General features: G+C 53.8%; 9 protein-coding genes across 9 annotated transcripts; 2 read left to right on the plus strand and 7 right to left on the minus strand.

Moving 5' to 3' along the window:
• Positions 1-1,273: 1,273 nt before the first annotated feature.
• Positions 1,274-3,352, minus strand: AB675_9634 (uncharacterized protein; the record flags this gene model as incomplete). The annotated part of the gene is made up of 2 exons (XM_018150186.1): positions 1,274-2,270; positions 2,316-3,352. 2 exons carry the CDS (start codon positions 3,350-3,352, stop codon positions 1,274-1,276), a joined length of 2,034 nt encoding a protein of 677 aa, XP_018002388.1.
• A 1,070-nt stretch (positions 3,353-4,422) lies between these two features.
• On the minus strand, positions 4,423-5,541 carry AB675_9635 (Single-stranded TG1-3 DNA-binding protein; the record flags this gene model as incomplete). Its single annotated transcript, XM_018150187.1, has 4 exons — positions 4,423-4,740; positions 4,853-5,217; positions 5,271-5,308; positions 5,357-5,541. The coding sequence occupies 4 exons, from the start codon at positions 5,539-5,541 to the stop codon at positions 4,423-4,425; spliced, it is 906 nt and encodes a 301-aa protein (XP_018002551.1).
• A 1,903-nt stretch (positions 5,542-7,444) lies between these two features.
• AB675_9636 (uncharacterized protein) lies at positions 7,445-8,354 on the minus strand (the record flags this gene model as incomplete). The annotated part of the gene is made up of 2 exons (XM_018150188.1): positions 7,445-8,152; positions 8,205-8,354. 2 exons carry the CDS (start codon positions 8,352-8,354, stop codon positions 7,445-7,447), a joined length of 858 nt encoding a protein of 285 aa, XP_018002496.1.
• Positions 8,355-9,306: 952 nt separating this feature from the next.
• Positions 9,307-9,711, minus strand: AB675_9637 (uncharacterized protein; the record flags this gene model as incomplete). Its single annotated transcript, XM_018150189.1, has 1 exon — positions 9,307-9,711. The coding sequence occupies one exon, from the start codon at positions 9,709-9,711 to the stop codon at positions 9,307-9,309; it is 405 nt and encodes a 134-aa protein (XP_018002501.1).
• Positions 9,712-10,559: 848 nt separating this feature from the next.
• Positions 10,560-11,908, minus strand: AB675_9638 (uncharacterized protein; the record flags this gene model as incomplete). Its single annotated transcript, XM_018150190.1, has 2 exons — positions 10,560-11,455; positions 11,608-11,908. The coding sequence occupies 2 exons, from the start codon at positions 11,906-11,908 to the stop codon at positions 10,560-10,562; spliced, it is 1,197 nt and encodes a 398-aa protein (XP_018002219.1).
• Positions 11,909-12,268: 360 nt separating this feature from the next.
• Positions 12,269-13,324, plus strand: AB675_9639 (uncharacterized protein; the record flags this gene model as incomplete). Its single annotated transcript, XM_018150191.1, has 3 exons — positions 12,269-12,384; positions 12,441-12,655; positions 12,726-13,324. 3 exons carry the CDS (start codon positions 12,269-12,271, stop codon positions 13,322-13,324), a joined length of 930 nt encoding a protein of 309 aa, XP_018002591.1.
• A 919-nt stretch (positions 13,325-14,243) lies between these two features.
• Positions 14,244-15,207, minus strand: AB675_9640 (High osmolarity signaling protein sho1; the record flags this gene model as incomplete). The annotated part of the gene is made up of 3 exons (XM_018150193.1): positions 14,244-14,741; positions 14,792-15,070; positions 15,118-15,207. 3 exons carry the CDS (start codon positions 15,205-15,207, stop codon positions 14,244-14,246), a joined length of 867 nt encoding a protein of 288 aa, XP_018002261.1.
• Positions 15,208-16,414: 1,207 nt separating this feature from the next.
• On the minus strand, positions 16,415-17,292 carry AB675_9641 (uncharacterized protein; the record flags this gene model as incomplete). Its single annotated transcript, XM_018150194.1, has 2 exons — positions 16,415-16,992; positions 17,040-17,292. The coding sequence occupies 2 exons, from the start codon at positions 17,290-17,292 to the stop codon at positions 16,415-16,417; spliced, it is 831 nt and encodes a 276-aa protein (XP_018002312.1).
• A 966-nt stretch (positions 17,293-18,258) lies between these two features.
• On the plus strand, positions 18,259-20,112 carry AB675_9642 (uncharacterized protein; the record flags this gene model as incomplete). The annotated part of the gene is made up of 1 exon (XM_018150195.1): positions 18,259-20,112. The coding sequence occupies one exon, from the start codon at positions 18,259-18,261 to the stop codon at positions 20,110-20,112; it is 1,854 nt and encodes a 617-aa protein (XP_018002366.1).
• Positions 20,113-20,426: the final 314 nt, after the last annotated feature.

The raw sequence follows: 20,426 nt of genomic DNA on the forward strand, positions 1-20,426 counted from the left end.
TAGATGCAGAAACCAGATATGTAGCTGGCTCCCTCGCCCTTGAGATCCATCCACGGTCGACTCCACCGCTGGGACGTGCTCTAGCTCAGACGATGCACGAGTGACGAGCAAAGGACTGCAAGACTGGCGTCAGATCTGGGATGGTGCTGCGTGGCGTGGCTCGGCCTAGCAGCTTTCGAGGATGCTCATAGATTGGATGACGACGACCTTACGCTTGTGAGGAAGCTGATGGCCCGTTGTGTTCGCGGTCATGAGGCAGTGGGAAGCAAGCTCATTTCAAGGTCCGTCGTACCTGGTCGGGCTACAGCTCAGGTGAGCGAGCCGCCTGAAATCGGAGCCGGGGATAGCCGATGCAGTCATAGGGAATGGTGCACAGGCAAGAGCGACTCACCGCAACTGCAAAATGCATCGACACAGACTTGGAAGGAAGTGGAAGGTCAGATCAGGACCGTCAAAGGGCCTACCGACCTGCACGCCAAAACCCCTCTGCAACCCTAAACACCTCTGCAAACGAAACTATATGATTTTTGCAACAGGAATCTACCCCAACAACCGCACACACCACGCACACAACGCACGAAAGGCCCCGATAGTTCTGCGAACCCGAACGGCCTGCTTGTGAGTCGGGTTCATCAACAGCCCGGCATCTCAAATTACGATCGAGTAGGCGTGCGGTCCTACAACCCCGGAAAAAACTGGTCATTGCACATACTGTTGGCTCCAGGCTTGTCCTCTACAACTGGACAGGCTTGGTCCAGGCAGGACCAGTTTCACGCCCGAGAGCCCTTGTATCTACACCGGTAGATGCGAGTGTTCTCGGAAACGTTTTTGCCGTTTTTGGGGATGGCGAGTTCGAGTCGTGCTTTGAGTGCATTTTGCTTTCTTGGGGGGTTCGATCATTATGTGATATGCCATGGTTTTGGTCGGCTTAGCAACTCTAGGGTAGGTTCTTGGCTAGGAGAACCCTGGACCACTTGCGTGCTGTTCAAGGGGGACAGCTCGAGTGCTAGAGCCAGGCTGTGCTCTCTGGTGCGTTTTCACTCCACAACGAATCGCACTCCGTTGCTATGAGTATCAAACTCTCTGAAAACGACCCTGATGTGCATAAACAAGGTAAGACGAACACGATACGCGATATCTTCTACCTGCCAACCTCTTGGAGTCTGAACACCAAATGATTATCCTGCGCCTACACAAAGATGCGTCCGCACCGTGTCCCAAGGAAGGTGCTTCCCTTCCGCAGTCGCGTCCAAGCCATGTCCATATTTTCTCATCAAACAATACAGATTTCCTCCTTCCGCCACTCCCCTCTCGCCTTCTCCTCGATTGCGAGCCCGTGCATGTATCCGGTCACATACGCCGCACCAATGTTCCGATACAGCGGAGGCGACAAACCCTCAGGATCGGACAGATCATCTGCTGGACGCAGTACGAAGGGTGTGCTCCCGCCAGGTATCAGACACAGCAAATCCCCAGGCTTTGTGGTGGTCGGCACAAGCCCCATTATCCCGTCGGCACGTGTGAAGAAGAATTGCCATTTGCCACTTAGAGACTCGTCTTTGTGAATTTTCGACCAGCTGGTGTCAATTTTGTTGTCAATCTTAATTTCGGTAACTTTACAGCCGCGCTCGACCAGTCCTGGCATTACGATGCCCCCATATTGGCTTCTCAGAGCCCGCTCGTGTTCAAGATCACCCCAATCAAGCGTCTGTGCGTACATATCTTCGCAATCATACTGTGGTTTTGGCTGATATGCTCGAGTTCCAGACCCCTGCATCCTCCGGTCGACGAGGCCTCGCCATGACGCATCGTTGGCCGCTACGGCGTCATCGCCCGAGAACGTTCCTGGGAGATCTTCTGAGTACAACGACGACCATCTAGTCCAGATGCTGAGTTGAAGGCTCAGGTGCTCAACAGAGATCTTGCTTTGCTGCTTGGCTAACGACCGCTTTTGGACGCTACAATCCCCGGAAATCTCGCCTGCTGGAAACTTCCGCCTCTCTGTCAGATGTTTAACTCGCCCTAGCATTACATCAGACAAGTTCCCCCTACCCTGGTGGACGCCATAATCTGGAACCCAGCTCGGAAGTTGCGACGATTCTAGACGCAAATACTCTCCTGCGTCGCCGAGGATATCGATACAGCGGTCTTGTTCCACCATGAAACTTGCGAACTCAATGAAGACGTCCTCCACGGTGTTATCCGATCCGTAATTTGGCTTGATCGTAGCTGGTCCGTTCCGCATTGACAATGCCGAGTAGACACCGTCTCTAGGATCAGTGGAACACAAGTAGCGATTTCGATGGACCAAGTACCTGAGATCAGGTGTTTCCTGAAACTTCCATTTTATATGCAGCTGCGCGAGGCCTAAGCCATAGCTACACGATAGACGGATGTCCTGTAGCCAGCGTTTGGTGTCTTCGAGTGGCACATCGATGAGTCGGGCAGTCTTGGGTAAGTCAGAAAGCAGAGAAGTCGCAACGCCGAAGAAAGCTTCTGACAACCATCGAATTCGATTCATACTTGTGGTCTGCCTGCCACCAAGAAGCAAGCGTAGACTTTGAGACACGATATATTCCCCTTGCGTCCAGCACCGAGACCAGTACGTCGCCTCACACAGTCGCTTGACGTTGTGCACCACCGAGAATGGCAATTCGTGGTTCCAGAGCTGGTGGCATAGCTCATTCGCTACATTGGCTAGGAAACTTGCGTGAAGGAGCTGACGCCTGTCTGGCACTCTATGGTCCTCCAGTTTCGCATCGCCGCGGTGAGAGTCGTGGCCCTCGAACTGTGCGACTTCCCATCGCTGCTCAAGGGTCCTTGCCAGAAAGCTCAGACTGAACTCTCCATTGTCGTCGTCTGGCAGATCGAGGAAAACATATGTGCCCGAAGCACTGCAATAGATGTCCTTCATAGACGCAACCTGCCAAGCCTTCTCGACGAGATCATGCTGGTTGATGCAGATCTGGTCGACCCAGAGGCCCGTACTCGAGCCAGCCAGAAAATACGCCACTTCCTTGAGGGCTCGAACCAGGCTGGAATACACGTTGAATCTGGTGCCGTTGACGATGATGGACGATTGATCTTGCACGTCCTGGGCGGCGTAGGAGAGTGCGTAGAATCGAGGGAGGGGTTCCGTAGTCCTCAGAGCGATTGGCTTCGCGAGGTCACAGCGCACTGTCTTACCATCGACCCAGAGGTTTGTGATCAGACGGATCTCGAGGCGCGATTCGTTAAGTGCGGTGTAGTGGCGAGCTTGCAAGAATTTATCGTTGGGCGGTTTATAGAATGGATCTGAGGTTGATGAGGCAGACGGAGCGGTGAAAGTCGTTGCCCCAGATCTCAGCCTCATGGCATCAGGGATTGATTGGGCTGGCCTCTCATGTCGTTGACGACGGGTCCTTCAGTTGGAGTGTCCGTCAACGCTGATATGCAGTCCGTGGGTTGAGCATAGGTCGTGAAGCAAAAATCAAAATTGCAGGCAGGAGGGCCAACATAGCCCTACTTCTGAGCCTTTAGCCTTGGGACTTTGAACAACATTGTAAGTGCTTGCCGCCCAAGCATCTCCGAAGTGAGGCAACCGGAGTCGATGCCTTGCGACTCCTGTCTCCGAAGTCAAATGATTCGCCCGCGTGTGAGTGACGTGCATGGGTGGAGGCGAGCGAGACCAAAGTTCCGACAGGGCCTTTTGTTACAGTCAACGAATATCCGATACATAATCTTCCGTGTCCGAGGACCTGCATGTTTCATTCCGCTTGCTGAACGATAGAGTGTCTTGCTTGGCCTTCCCTTCCCGTTTGACTGAGACAAGCAGCCCGAATTCTTGATGAGGGGGCCCACAGGCTGTGGCCACAAGTACAAGGTTTTGTAGCCGTGGCAGCAGAAAGGGATTGCAGCCGATAGGGAGGGCGCTGACCCTCTAGAATTAGCTCGTAGATCAAGTAAGTATGTTCCAGATAAGCCTCCCTCGAGCGTTTGTTTGTAGGAAGATTGGTATTGGAATTTCTTGTTGGGGGGGCGCTGTGAAAGTTCGACACAATAATGCAAAATATCCATCACTTGGGGTCACAGCAGGGCAAGGGAATATCACACAAGGAGGCCTCTATGAAGAGGAGCAGAAGAAGAATTAGTAATGGTATTTGATTGAATTGACGACGCGGTTTGGATCGTCGATACGAAAATTGCCGTTGTGCATGGGCATCCCAAACGAACCGATCAGGCAACTAAGCCGACCGGCCACAGTTTGTCGATATTGAGCAAGACATGCCTTGTAAGAGAGTGGGTTGACGTTCGCGGCCAGAGCCCGCCTAGAAGCCTGCAGCACGGCCAGCTCGCAAATTCCGAAAGTGGTTTCTGTGTCGTTTCCATTCCACTTCTGCACCCACTTCGGCGCTGCAGAGTCCTCCCTGGAGATATTTTTGCTTAGGCAGCAGCGGCGGTCTCGGTGGCACCGTTGGTACCATTGGTGGCAGCATCCCCCTCGGCGGCCTCTGCACCATCTTCCTTGCCGGGGCTGTCGATTGCGACCTTGACGGCGATCTCACGTTCCTCGATGACCTTGCCGTTCATCTCGGCAACGGCCTTCTGCTGCTGCTCCTCGGACGCCAGGGTGACGAAGCCGAAGCCACGGCCCTTGCGAGCCTCACCACGGGCTTGCAGCTTCTTGACCATGAAGCGAGGAATAGGTCGAAGGGCGATCTTGGCGTAGAGGGGCTCGTAGGCAGAGAAGAGTTCCTTGAGCTGCAGGACGTTAGCAAACCTTGCTGACGGAGAATAACGTGAAAATCGGACCAGGGAGGCCGCTGCGCAGATTTTGGGAAAAGGGGTCCAGGGAGGACTCTGTGTAACGTACCTGGTCCTCGGTCAGGTTGTAAGGCAGATTAGCGACCATGACCTTGGTTGTTGAGGCAATACCGTCCTCGGGAGGACCTCGCTGCTTGGGAGCACGTGGTGTGGCAGTCTTGTCGGCAGGTGTAGCTTCCTTGGCAGGCTCGTTGGTGGTGTCGGCAAGAGCAGCCTCGGTCGTGGTTGCACCTGTACGACCACCACGGGCACGCCCAGCGCGACCACGGCCGCCACGACCGCCACGACGAGGTCCCTGGCCTCGCTCCTTGTTCTCACCTCCCTCAGCCTTCTTCTCGTTGTCTTCTGGCTTGCGAGCGAGCTGCACGCTAACCTTGCGTTCAAGGATGTCCTTGCCCGAGAGGTTGGAGATGGCTTGGTAGCCTCGTCGGCGGACTTGAGGTCAACGAAGGCATAGCCTACAGGACGGTTTGTGCGAGGGTTGACAGGAATGGAGGTGCTCTCGCTGTTTTCGTTAGCAATAGGCCACTTGATGCTGGCATGCACAACTCACACATCGTAGCCAGAGAAGAATTCCTTGAGTTGTTCCTCAGTAGTCGCATAAGCGAGATTCCCGATATACAGACGACGACCTTCGGCGGCAGAAGCAGAGATGGCCTCTGCTTGAGCCTGGGTGTGGGTGTCCTCGACAGAGGCGTTCTGAAGGTTGTCGGCGAGGTTGTCGACGGCAGAAGACATTGTGGCTGAGACGTAGACTCAGGTAGCTTTGAAGGCTGCCGTGGGAATCAATGAGGATGGGGAGCTAGGTGCCCGATACGTTTGGGGATGGATTGGGTTCTTGGGTATTGGAATCAGATACGACGGTGATGGAGAGTGAAAGGAATGTTGATGCCAGGCGGCCTCTAAATAAATTTATTTAGTACGGCAGCGGCGACCCCTTTGTGGAGTAACTAAATCGCGCTTGCCTCCGGTAAGTAGAGGCTTGGCGCTCGACCGAGTTGTTCGTACAGTGCTGTAAATGCCATGATTTGCCCTACAGCGTCCTCCCTGGCAAGTAAATTCATAGAAATTCGATTTCACGACTTGACGCTCAAGTAAGACTCCGCTCAAACATCCTGGCTCGGTCCGCGAAACAGTGCCAGCACCCAGAGCCCGCCCTGACCTGAAATCCATGCATCTTGGGAATTGACCAACAAGGGCTGGCAAGGCCCCTTCTATGCGCAAACAGCCTGCTCGACTTCACCTGTTCCTTGACTTTGTTATTCGTAGGTCCAGATTGGAGTGACTTGTGCTTGCCTCCGGCAAACAGAGGCTTGGCGCTGGACCTCACCTGCCGTGCCTGTACAATGTCAAGCAAGAGCCAGCGTGTTCTCTAATACGGCATGAAGATTTCTACAGCGTCCTCCCTGGCCAGGATTTCTCGACCCATCCTTCGCGGTATTCAACGCTCGAGTGAGGCTTATCTCAACACATCGCCGTGTTCAACGAGAATACATCAGACCCTGAGCGCCCACCCGGACCCAGAAACCTGAATAAGCAACAGTCGTACTTGCCTCCAGGAAGTAGAGGCTTGGCACTCGACTCAGCAGGAGCCGGCGGCACGAGGATCAATTGATTGCTACTAGTACAGAGCCCTCCCTGGCTAGGATCTCTCAATAAGTTTCCTGGTGTTTTAACGCTCCAGTGACGCTCATCTCAGGCCTACCGGTCTGGCTGGCAAGGCAGGGCTATGCCTGCAGCGCACTCCCTGGCCTGTTTCTCATGATGATTTTGTTGCTACTAAATGACACTCAAATCACGCTCATCTCAAGCCTGCCAGCCTGGTCGGCGACACGAGTCCATGTCTGTAGCGCCCTCCCTGGCCTGATTTCTACGATGAATCTGTTGGTACGAAGTGCCGCTCAAGTTATGCTCAGGCGACGCTCATCGCACTCCGTCGACTTGATCAGCGAAAGAACGAGAGTCCTTCGGCGTCTTCCCGGACTTGGATTTCTGGAGGCGCCTTCTCTGGGATTGAAGATGCCCATGTGAGGCGTATCTAAAGTCTGCTGACTTGATCAGCAAAAGCACGAGAGGCTATCAGCGCCCTCTCTAGCTAGCATTTTTACAAAAGCCTTCCCTAGGATTTGAACGCCCATGTGAGGGTCATCTCAGAACCGTCGACTTGATCAGCAAAAGCACGAGAGGCCCTCAGCGCGCTCCTGAACCTCGAAAACCATAATGAGTAGCACACAAGCTTGTTCACGAGAAACGCCCAATACTTGTGTATACTGCCTGCACTTCGTCCTTGACCTTATTCGCATAGCGGGCTCGGTCAAGTTCGCTCAAGTAGGCGTCAGTCAAGAAGAAGTGCTGCGAACGTCACCTGATCAAACAATTGCTTACCGTTGTACAATTGATGGTACATCAAGCATCATTGCATTGAGGACTAAGTCACTGAATGACCGTCCCGCGCTGTGAATGCATCTTTCGATGTGCCGTCTGGCAGCGGAAGGCGTGCTCAGAGCCATCAAGGACATACCACTGCCAATATTGTTGTCATTCAGATATTGTTCGCTTGCTGAAATTCATCTTTTGCCATCCCAACACCGTCGAGCGCTGGAATAACGTTGTAACACATCTGGGGGACCGACTCGTCACATCATCGATAGCCGCCCACACCTCCGTAACCCGTCGGCTGATCTTGAAACCCGCCACCAGTCCCATAGCTATTCGGTCCATATGGCGCCGTCGGTTGCGGCCCCAACGGACTCAACGGCTCTTGAGCGTGCATATCCGACGGATCTCGTTGGTGTATTGGCGCATAAGCATCATCGTCGTCCGACCCATCATACCTGCCCGGACCACTGCCACCACCATAGCTATGACTCTGCCGGTCCTGGCGCTCAGCAGCATTTGCTTCATCAAAGCTATTGTTGTGCATTGTCGTGTCAAAGTCGCCCTGAGTCTGTGCCTGGAAGTCATACTTCCGGTCGTTGTCAAGGCCATTGTTCGGCGCTATGCCGGTCCGCTTGTACTCCATCAGGGCGCGGAAGGAGAACCATGAGGTAGCAATGAAGGCAAGCATGATGAACACTCCTAGTATCGTGATGCCAGTCGATAGCTGGCAGCGTCCCGCCGAACCGTACTTGAAGTTGTCGCATCCACTCTTGTTCTGATCTTTGTTCTCCGCATTGCCCTCGCTCTTGCCCTGAGCCACGTAACTAGCAGTGCTGGCCCATGCTGAGAGCCATAGGATCACGCTGATCATATCCAGTGCCGCGAACGCATAGACATTGGCGAACCGGCGGGCTCGTGACCACATTGGCACCATTGTTAGGTAGATGAGGATCGGGATCGTTAGCCAGCACTACATTCCTCGGGTTAGTGGAGTAAATACCGGGCTCGAGGGGGCTTCATACCAGGCCAAAGTACCATCCCACACGTCCATCGTTGTCGCCAGGCTTGGTAAGCACGGCTATCGTCAATGCCCATGCCAGAAACAATATAATGGCCTGCCCAATATGGACATAATTCTTGTACTGGCCGAACGCGTCGAGTTGCAGCTTCATGTTCGCTCGGAATACTGCCTAGAAGAAAATGCTGGGAAGAGAATTCCTGAATCTATCGAGCGCCTGTGAAGTGTTTATGATACAGAATTCGAGGATGTTCCGCTACAGTAAGGCTCATGCAGCGGAAGCGGCTTGGGAAGAGGGGATTTGTCCAAGTTGCGAAAGTCTATCAGGAAAGGTCCGCACGCCTGCTCGGAAAGGACAGAACTTTGACACAGGAAGGAAATGACGAGAAGGAAATCGACGCCTGGGTATCATGAGAAAATGGAAGGAAGATGTCAACAGAAGGTCGGTCTCTGTTTGGGTTGACGTTGCGGAGGAGACGATCTCACATCGGACTCCACGCATGACGCTCGGCGCGTGGCTCATGAGGCGGAGGACGCTGTCACCTTTCAACACTGCCTTCGTTCGGGTCTCTGCATCACCGATGAGGCATCAAGTCACGCGTACAAGGCTTCGCCATGCCACAGCGGACCCTTTCCTCTTGGAGAGGTAGCATGGCGCTGGCAGGACTGAGCCTGGCCTCGCAAACGTCGAGTAAGAACTCTGCAACAATCCCTGTTCCTTCCGCTTTTCGACAGTCTGCCTACAGGAAACCTGGAGGGAATGGGTGTCGTTCGTCTCAGAACATCACTTCGAAGGACCTCTCGAGAGCTCTCTTATTTTCGTTCGCGATTACCGTTCGGAGGAGTAAATTCTCCTTGCTTGGTCTCGATGGACTTTCAGCTATGTTGATTCAGGTACGTACGATTGATCCGAGCAGCTTCCAGTCACAACACACTCAGCCTACGTATCCGCAACACTACATCACCGGCCATTCCTTCTCCGCGTACGCTGATCGAGAGTCCACTGGCCCGTCTCGAATTGTCCAACAGCAATGTTCTCAAGCTGTTGCCTTTGTGCCCGACTCTTCAGCCGCCTCCTTCGCAAATTAACCACCCAACTCCCGACCCTACTCTCCCAACAGCTCCGCTGGCCGAATACACGCCCAGTGCTCCACGATCTTTCCCGCCTCATTCACCTTCACAAAGTCCATGATCCTCACCCTCTTCTTCTCGCCCTTCCCCTTCACACCCATGAACTCACCCACATGCTTCCCCGTCAGCACCTTGTTCGTCGCAATCAGATCACTATCACAAATACAGCTATCGATCTGCATCTTGATGTCACTGAACGCTGCGTGGATGTACTGCATGACCATAGCAACGCCAGAGATGTCATTGGGCAGGCCTGCTTCAGCCGTATGGTTGATAAAATTGGGTGCCACGAGGGTGGGAATGAGTGAGTAGTCTGCGTCCTGCTGGATTTCGAAGACGAGACGATGCATCATTGCGATGTTCTCCTCGTTGCTGGGCATTTTGACTGTTGGGTGCTTGCGTATTCGGTATCTCAAGCAGGGGCTTTTGTGCTGGCTAATGCCGGTAGTACCTCGCTACTGACCGCAGGTTGTGAAGAGCTGTACCTGCCGATGGTATCGAGCCGAGGCTGTCGCAGTGGCTTGGAGCTACAAGTTGGTCGCTGTTGAAAAATGGCACTCTTGTTATGTGGTTCGTTCCTCGCATAAATTTGACGCTGTTTAGATTGCTCCTCGGGACTTCAGATCTGACGTCGCACGACCTCCCTCATACTTATGCAAATCCAGCTGAGTCCAGCACGGACCCTTTCTGGAAGACACAGCGAATATCCGACTCGAACAACCAATCAACAACCCGCGCAACCAGCCAAAGGTTTCTTCGCATGCATTCGGGAGATCCCTCACTGTACGGCTTGGGCCTGAAGACGGGATTGCACAGTCGTCCAATCGATCTCGGCAACTTCGAGCCAGTTGAGGCACCCCATTATTGGCCACCTGAAAAGAATACGAGAAAGCTGAACTCATCACATCCCCAACTTCCTTATGGCTGCAGGAACGAGGATAACAATACGGTGAGCACACATCGGTATGCGGGCCGGGTTCTTGTAAGTTTCCGACCATCACGATCGTTGCAGTCAAAGATGAGAGGTTGTGTCTGAAGACGGACGCCTGAACACGCGTCCAGGGACGACCGACGAGGCTGCAACAATCGACAATTGGGCCTCCATCTTGCACGGAGTCCTTGCTGTCTACTGCGAACTCGGAGCGAGCCTCGTTCTCTAGACCACCTCCAGGTTTGCAAGCTCAAGCGAGTCCAACTAGCTGGCCATCGCCAGCTCATTGCTCTTGGCTCAGGTTGCAGTGCAATCTCGGAAAGTACACCTCCGGAAGTACACAGAACATGAATGCAAACACCCAGGCATATCCCATGAGGCGCGCTGGAAAGCCCCATACACGTCGCTGCCAACCTGCCACCCCTGCTGCACCTGAAGCCGAGCAGCTCCACGTCGGCGACTCGATCCCGGAAGAAAATGTCTTCCAATCTCCTCGAACCCCGCCAGCAATCCACACTCCAACAGTACGCCCACAGCGTTTAACGCAAAGAACTTCACATCCGCCAAGTCCTTGATACCTGCACACTGCGGGTACAGCACTGCCGCCACAGTCTGGTGCAACAACGCCGAGAAAAGAAACGCAAAGACCACGTTCGCAACCTTTCGCGCCGCAGGATTGCTCAGCATGCGACTCGGGAGGAGTACATCCACAAAGTCCCGATACGCCACAACCTGCACCCTCTGCCAGTACTTTCCCCAGAATCTCGCCAATGTGAACGCCTGGAGCGGCGAGCCAAACATGTCTGGCCAGTCCTGCAGCGTGTCCATGCGAGAGACGTAGATGAAGACAATCGCGCAGATTGTGTGGAGCGCGTCGAGAACGAGGCTTAGGTGCATGAACATGGAGATTGTGAGCCAGGAGCGTATGTAGATTTCTCTTTTTGTTGCTGCATCCCTGGAACGGAGAAGCAGGCGAGCGAGGAGAGTGCGCCCACTGGACGGCGAGAAGTCGTCGGGGTTTAGGGATGGTGAGAGAAAAGGTGGGTGAATTGCGACATCGTTGAGGATGACGGTAACGGTAAAGAAGCGCAGAAGGAGAAAGATGAGTCTGCTTTTGAGTGGCGTTGCAGCATGGATGGCTGTCGATCTGATGAAGATCGGCTTCTGTGACGCCTTGTCGCTGCTGAGCTTCTCTGATCCCCGGTCCGGAAGGTGATGTCCTTGTGCGAGAGACGGACGCAGCGAGGATTGTTCGCGACCCGGTGGATTCTCGTCCAAGCATCTCTGCGAAATAACCATGCAAGCTTCGGAGCATGTAGGTGAGAAGTCCCTTCCGACAGCTTACGCTGCTGGACGTCAGAGGGAGTGATATCCACTTTCCATTTCCTGATGTACAGAAGCGAGACGTAATGCGTCAAAGCAATCAAGGTGATGAGGGCCCATATCTCGGAAAGCCCTGTGATGACCTCCAAGTGCTCACTCATGGTGAGTGAGACTGCAGCTGGGAGCAGTATTGCAGGGAGGAGGTAGCTTCGGTGTCGAGCAGGCACAGTCACAAGCACACTACCAGCAACGTTGAGTGCCAGTAATGCCAGGATCGGCACTAGCACCGTCAAGCCTGCCATGGAACATCGACGAGACTCCATGGCTGCCCGACCTTTTGGCAATACGCCCGCAGACATGTCGTGGAATGTCTTCAGTCTGTGCAGATAATTGTGCCTGCCACGAGACCGAGCGCGGAACAGCCGAGCCCAAGCATAGACCGTCTCCCACAGCGCCAAGTCGTTGCAACAAAGGGCGCCGTCATGGACAGACTCCAACAAAGCAATGACCATACCGTGACGTCTTGGCAAGGACGAACAAGGAAGGCTGCTGCTCTGAAGAGCTGCAAGCAGGTCCGAGTTGATATGCGGAATGGTCCTATTTCCCTCTCGCTGAGGTAGCCACTGCCACCCGACTGGCAACTTCCATACCCGCGGCAGACGGGGAATGCAAGAAACGCCGACATGCGTCTCCTCGAGATAATCCTCCTGCTATTCGCCCTCTCCTCACAGTCTTCGGCGGGCCCCATCGCAGGCGCAGCGAGGTTAGCCAAAGCCGCCGGCCAGACAGCCCTGGCAACGTAAGTCCACACCTCAGCCACCCTCGGCCTTGCAGACATATTGATGAGATCTATAGGCGCATCGCTGGCGCCACCATTTCCAAGGCCTTCGGCATCGAGGCCAGCAGCTGTTGGTACGGAGGATATGTCATCGTCAATGCGAAGCTGTACTACGGCGCGAACATCGTCGGTGCTGGCGTGCTGGGCGCGGGTGCGATTGGCGGAGGTGCTGCTGGTGCAGCGGCGGTCGACAACAAGAACCAAGCAGCCTCGAAAGTCCTTGGAGGCGATTGTATGCATCCACCTCCAACACCTAGCAATTCTCCCTGAACCAGTCGAAACTAACAAAAACCCAACAACAGTAACAGACATCCTCACAGAAACCGGCTTCTACGAAGTGACCGACGCCTCAATCAGCTCCGCCATGGTCGCCTCAATATCAGTAGCATCCGTAGCGAGCGTGGCTTCAGAAGCATCCGCCAAATCCAGGTCGGAAGGCCGCGCCGCCATGTCCGCGTCGTTAAAAAGCGAGTCGCAGTCGAAGGCGAAGTCCTCGTTCTCCAAAATGATCCACGATGCAGCCTACTCCGCAAGCAAATCGATTGAGTCGAAGTACTCTGAGGCGAAAATGAGCGCTGCGTCGATCAAATACAGCTGGTCGAAGAGAGCGCCTCCGGCGACGACCGCGCCGTCAGCCACAGTAACAGGTGAGGATCCGTCCTTCTCGTTCATTCCCCCTATCTGTGGCGCTTGCAAGCTGACATGCATCCCTTTCTATAGCGCCAAACGCCCCAGGCGTGACCGTCCCACCACCCCCCGCCACCCCCGTAGCCACCGTCTCGCCCGAAGATACAAGAAATACCAACCACAAGAGATCCCGCCCGGTGTTCCAGAGTATAACTTCAGGATGTGCCAGAACGACATCATCTTGATGGGCACGCAAGGAAGAGCATCACGATAGATAACCCTCAACCTACCAGTAAGTCCTCTCCAGCTGCTTTTCTGGTCCGGTTGAAATACTCACAGGCGCGCACAGCTTTGAGAGTAGGAAACATCCCATCGACCTGTATGGTGCTGGCGACCGTGTTCACTGACCCGAGGTATGGTCCGCACCCGATCCCTATGGGCAACGCGGACCTTGAGTGGCGGAACGTCGATCCTGTGGCTGTGAACGAGATTAGGATGGCGTTTGGGTTGCAGAATATTACTGCGCCCCATTGAAGCAGGCTCAGGTCCTTGATGCTGTGGTTGTGAGTCTAGGCCGAGTTGACTTGATCGAACGTCCTGTAGAGTTAGCAGACTTCACGGATAGCTACCCCACCTGGTAGTCTCGGAGTAGCAGGTGTGCAGTGCGCAATTGTGAATGATCTTGCTTCATTTGCTCAATTCTCTTTCTCAAGATGCAGGTGATTTACATATGGGTGCCCGCTTCACACCCTTCATTCGAAGCTCTTCTCTTCTTGCTGGTTTCGAGATTGCTCTTCTGGCCACGTCCACTCGTGGTGAAATAGCTCTTTGCAAAAATGTTAGTAGACATTGCTGCAAGTTTGCAGTGTCGCGAAAAGTAAAGGGTATTGTTGATAGCCGATAGCCGAGTCCCGCCAAAAACAATGCCTCAACTCCGTGGACCAGCTTTTATTCCTGGTCACCCGTCCCAACGCCAGAAAGGTTTCAGGTCGAGCGACCAGGAAGGTGCTGGACCAATGTGATTGCGTCCAGTAAGTGTGCTGAGGTAGCCACTTGCTGGCTGTCAAATGAAGTGCTGTGCTCTTCAAGAAAGGATCAAATTCCCACTGCCGTCATCAAGGGTCGTTATGAAATATCGTGACTGTTAATGCGTCGTCCTCGTGTCGCAAAATCGCCAAGACAAGTCAAACACCTCATAAGAGGATGAGGTAGTTGCTAGGAGCGATACCAGTCTCGCCGTTCTCCTTCTTTGCCTGCCACCACCTGCCGCTCACGTCCGATACCTCTAGAATTTCGTGCTTGGCGAAGCTGATCTCGTTGGCATCGTCTGGGTTCGCATCATAGCTGTAGATGGCCTTTGCTCGATAAGGGTACTCGGTTGGAGCTGCTCCCTCCTCCTTGTTCGGTACGACTGAGGCAGCCGCAGTGGTCATCTGTGGAGCTGCTGAGCCGCGGCCTGAAGCACCCATGGGACCACCTGGATATCCTGATACTGGAGATGAAGTCTCGAAACCATTGAGCTGAGCAGATGTGTACATTTGAGGAGGTTGTGCCAATGATGTCTCCGGGGCATTGTAGTTGGTGTTGTTTCCACGATACATCGATGATCTCTCTTTGTTCATAGCAAATTGGTCGACGAAGTCACGGGATGATGAATTCTGGCTGGACCCAAAGTAGAAGATCCAGACGATCTAGCGACAGATCAGTAACGTAACATGCGTACAGGAGGAGTCGAACTTACCACGATGATAGACAGAAGGATGAAGCCAGCAGCAGCAGCTTGCATCGCGGCCTCGCTCTGATAGATGAGGGAGTTGACAGCGGATGTGGTCATGACGAGACCAGCAGCGAGGTAGCCGACAATAGCTAGTTGATAGTGGTTCACGGAATTCGTCGCGAAGACTGCTGTAATGCCGACAATATTGCATAGCATGTAAGCGATTGTCCACCAGGCATATTTGGGATATGGTTGATTAATGTCTGCGATGATTGATGGAATGAAGGCGAGGAGCCACGCGAACTGATCTCGTTAGTATTGATCCACAAATGCTCGTTGTCACCACTTACGACCGACAATGAGATGGTGGCGAGAGCGAACGGATCACCGATGATGTTGCCGCCCGACATGTTGCTTTTCCTAGCGTCCATGAAGCCCATGTTGTACTTCTGCAGCGAGGGCGAGTTCGAAGTGTAGACTGGCATACAAGGTCGCGTCGACTCGCGCGATCGTGAAGGAGTGTTGAGTGCTAAGTATGAGGGTTTGGTGGAGGATCTGTGTCGATCGATGCGAAGCAGAATGAGTTACGGATATCTCTTGATGACGAGCGTGGTGGAGGTACCGGGCGTCGACAGGGCGCTGATCGGATGAGCGTGTACCGTAGTAAGGGGGGCTCGGTGGCAGTCGTTGTTGAGTCGGAAACGTCGAGAATGACGAGCAGACGTTGAATGGCGTCGAGTGTCCGGTTGGGAAAGAGACAGGATTCAAGGTAGTGAATGGACTGAGGAGCACTGCAAGGAAAGGGAGAGGCCTGGTGCGTTGGTGCTGGGATGTTCAACGCAGAAGTGTCGCAGCCTGAACTGGTCGTCGGGTGCTGGAAGGCGCGAAAGGGATGAACCAGAGAGGAAGCGGCGACTGGGGGGTGGAGTGGGGTCAATTCATAGCGCTCTTGCCTATTGATTCGTTCAGGTCCGCTCAAGCTCAGGACGCGTTTCAAAGTTCTAATTTCGACACGATCTTTTTCACCAGCAGCACATCTAGAAATCCATCGACCCTGGGGTCCTTGCCGCTGTCATGCCGTACATCAAAGAAGGACCTTCTTTTTGTTCTGCAGTCCTCCTTGCCGCTTCGGATCGCCATGTCTTTGTTCTCCCCATGCAGCCATATGACAACTGCTTCACGAGTCTGGTCACAAAGATAGCCACGCTGCCGACTCCAGCCTACGGACCACTAGTTTGGCCCTTGCGTACCCCTGTCTCTGCTAGATTCTTTACCCCGTATGCAGGAACGGCAGGGCAGACTTTTTCGATAATGTTTGAAGGATGCTGATATCGTTCTCAAGCGATCAATGAACAATCTATTGTCATCTTACTGACATTGCTGTAGCTCGCCGTCAGTACTTGACTCCATACATCGATAATCAGCACTTTGCATCCAATCCTTGCAGCTGTTCGTGCAAGTCGAAATGAAATGTCCAGATTGGGGCGCCTCGATTGGCTGACATTAAAGCGATGATCAAAAGGTCTGCGGGTCGTCTGGGCCCGGCCGATCAGCGTTCCGTTCTCGCACCGCCACGAATTGTTCTGTGCGGAATGCCACAGTGGCACTGTGTCATACAACCGTGACCCGGCATTTACTGACACGTTCTCAGTCTCCGTCGTGTACAACGTCGGCTGCCAATGTGTCACACAAAGCTCTTGATGGCTCTGCATGCGTGTAACGACGACGTTCGGAGTCGTGACTTGCGGTCTCGCGTCTAGTCGTGGGCGCCATCTGGCCCTCATGTCGTCCTGGTCTGATGTCTAGGTACACCAGACACTCTATTACATCACATATACCTGCTCGGTCCTTCTGAAGCCTCTCAAACCGCGTGACTTGACGTTCGAGCTCAGTCAGCCGATACTCCCAATCCTCCCACAAGTCGCCCATGCCCACGATGCCAGTCTTGACCCACCACTCCAGACATTGAGCGCTGCGCTTTCGTAGTTCCTGGACTTCTGCATCAATCTTTTGCTGCTCTGCGCGACAATTTTCTATGTCTGCGCGCAGAGCCGTGAGTTTGCCACTGCTCTCAGCTGGCGGTATTTGCAGGTTTTGTAGCGACGCTAGTCGTGAAGCAGTCTCGGGATAGAGGGTCGCATTGGCAAGCACCACCGATGCTTGCGTCGAGTGATCTTGCGACGTCGCGTCGGAGGCATTTTTATGTAGCTCGGGATACTTGTTGACTGTACGGGATCAGTAGCAGATTGGTTTCTCTTGTGCTAACACGTACATATCGCTTCAACATCATTGAGTATGGCTGCGACAGTATCATCGCCCTTCCTCACCTTGCTGAAGCCTGCTCTGAGACTCTCTAGGCGTGCGATCACTGTAGCAGCCCCGTCAAGTGGTTTGACTGCTGGCGCCGGACTTCCATCAACATCGCTCGCGCCTGAAAGTAGGAACTCGAGCCGCCGTAATCTAACTTGCAGCAGGTCTAGAGACGCATTCGTGTCGCTCGAGTTCTCTGGGGTACTTAGAGCCATGCTGGTCGGATAATTACGCAATCAGCGCTACTGGAACTTCACATGTTGCGTATGTTCCTCGAGGACGCGCATCGTGCTCGGAGAGATAATCTTCTACTCGAAAGTTCATCAGTGCAGACCTCGAATGCGCACCGACTGTGACCCCACCGAGACGCGCCAAGCGCTCATGCGGCTCGCCCCGAAACTCTGTGAGAGACATCGAACACCCACTCTGTGTTCAGGTCGAGCTCACCTTCGACTCCCACATTGCCGACCCGAAACTCGCTCGTGAGCAGCGACGGCCTACCTCTGGGCCTTCGTACCCTTCGGTACCTCGTCTGGGCCTCATCACCTTCTCTGGTTAGCCTGGTTAAACCTCATGTACGGCTTTTCGTGCGGGGTGGCTGGGCTCGGAAGCTAAAAGGACGAACACGAGCTCATGCTTTATCAATCACGAGTCACAAGCTCCAGATCCAAATCCGACTGCACGCCATAGCTGCAGAAGAGGTTGGTGTTTGATCATCCTGGCATACAACCGCACGTTGGCCGTTGTGCTTTCCACATGTTTGTGCTCGGATGCAACGACACGAATAATGCATGGAATAATGGACATGCGTCTGCGAATTGTGTTGTACTTGGGCGGTGGCTGGACTTCACGCAGGTCCTCAGTTGCCCCTCTACGTACAGTACCGCCGACATTCGCCTGATCCGTGGCCTGATCAGTCCCGCTTCAGGGTCTGGGGCTTGCTCAAGACAGTGCGCGGCCTCGCGTATTATTGACGGCTGCCACACCACGTTGGGACATTGCTAACTCGTACCAGAGCAAGCCATGAATCAGCTGTGGACCGAGCCCTGTGACGTGCTATCGTGCTGTCGTGCTTCTACCTCCCGCTTTGTATCTTTCTTCCAAGCTAGACGGTACCTGTACTCACCAGCAGGAATAGAACCACGATGCATTCGGCATCAGGTCCTTGCAGGATGTGTGCCATGGCACCATCGACGGATCCTTCGCAGTGGACATACACCGACTACGCGTGCTTTCTCAACTCGCACGGCTTTCACAATCTCAACACACTCAACGAGTACCTACAATGGGGGCTACAAGCAAAAATGTCGCCAAATGTGAGGCAGCCGGAGTTCTCGAGAACAATGCTACTCGAGTTTAACAAGGGCTCAACACGACTTTCAGATCTGTCCGACTTGAACAAGTTGCGACTGCTTCTTAGAGAATGGACGAGGACCAGCAAAGAGCCTTCGTCGCCAGGCTCAGGACAGCCATCAGGCCGCATAATCATGGTGGATAATGCTGCTCCTGCACTCATCGACACACTCGGAGGCTTGCTCAATATCGATCCCAGCTTTTTCGCGAACCATATTGGTGAAGGCGGTGCAGAACCCTGCACTGTTCAAGGCCCTCGAGACCAAGTCACAATCGACTATCAGACAGCATTTGTGCCTGTCAACTGTCCGAAAGAAGTTGAGGGAATGACACTCAGCAGCAAAAGTAATTACTACCGACGCGTTGAGGTCATTCCAAAACAGCCACGCCAGAAAGTGGCTGTAGTTCGGAGGAAGATATCGATATGGCTACGGTCAAGTCGAACCCAACAGGCGACCGACCCATGGCTTGCCGTTGTTCTAGTTGATCCGCCGCTTTCAAACTTTGCCGCCGGACCAACATCCTTCAGCAGTACCGGCCCTCCGCAATCATTCTCTGTACTACCGTATCAAGGTGGGTATGTTGACTTTGTGGAGATGAGGAAGCCTCAGAGCATGCAGCAGAACGACTATCGGGAGTGTGCTCACAACGTCCAATACAGTGTGGGCAACACTTTCGATGAGCTTCTTCGGCATTGGCAGATACAAGCGAGAGATGGCCTCTTCTCTCCTCCACTCACGTTGAAGCCAGCTGATGTTGGAGCTCCGGCACTGGCAACGATAGCTCGACCATGCCTGCAGCTGGCGGCCGCGGAGACATCAAACACGCTCACTTTCCTTTCGAACATTCTCACCTCCTCGAGTCCGGCCAGCATCTGTACTCAGCACCCAATCCCCAACACAACAACACTGCAGCGCGCTTTATCGCGGACGATCTTCGTGGATGCGCTGCTCACAACTATGAAAACATCCCTGTCACAAACCAAAGAGTTTGCGTGTATGTCAACAGCACCAAATGAGCACATAGCAGCAACGTACCGCACGCTCTTGAGCAGTCTGCATGCACATCGCTCCACGACCGATGCCACCTTCAGCCATCTCACGGCACTCCTGACCAGTACACACACGCAAGCCCTCGACCGGATCGCAACCACATCCAACACATCTCGGTCACATCTAAGTCTACTCGCGGTACTGGCTCTAGTCTACGTCCCACTATCACTCGCATGCCTCATTTTCGCTTTACCTAGCCAGCTTCTACCTTCTCGGCACTACATCTACGGCTTCCTCCCAGCCGCAGTGGGCGTGGCCTTGCTGTTCTTGCTGTTCGGTGTGAGACAGCTCCGGCAAGGCTTGATCAGGATCAAAGACCGCCTGGCTGGCGGGTTGACGAGGAAGAAAGTGCTAGCGGGAGAAAAGTTCAAGGTCCATCGCGAGACAGGCGAGAAGGTGTGGGTGAATCGGCAGCCTACTAGTACAACGGAATTTGGTGCAGGGCCGTATGTTACAGGCGGAGGGCCGATTGGCGAGGAGGTTCGAGTCGCCCAGACTGGCACATTGTCCACTCCGGGACGGCCATCATTACGGAGGGAGCAGTCTAGTAGTAGTGGGAGAGGCAGCTCAAAAGTGCGGGCGAAGGCTAAGACGAGGGAGCGGAAGAGGGAGGCTTGGGATGAGGTCTGATGCGATGCATATTTCGCTGCGAAAAATGATGCATAATGTACTTGGTTCTTGGATACCAGAGACCCAGGCGAGGACGGCGCTTGGAAGTCACGGTCGATCATGAACTAATGAGAATGTCCATGCATAGTCGACAAAGATGCTCAGTTCTTTCAACAACCATAGTAACATGGTAGTGGTTCGTGAAGTAGAACAGCACGAGCAAATGGCAGGACCCCTATTCGTCGCCTGCCCCACTATTTCTTTTCTCGATTCCGCTCAACCCGCGTACCTAAATTAAGGCCGAACTACAACTACAACCCCGAGACGCAGGCGTG

The sequence above is a fragment of the Cyphellophora attinorum genome, assembly GCF_001299255.1.
Source record: "Cyphellophora attinorum strain CBS 131958 chromosome Unknown Contig7, whole genome shotgun sequence".
NCBI classification, from domain to species: Eukaryota; Fungi; Ascomycota; class Eurotiomycetes; order Chaetothyriales; family Cyphellophoraceae; genus Cyphellophora; species Cyphellophora attinorum.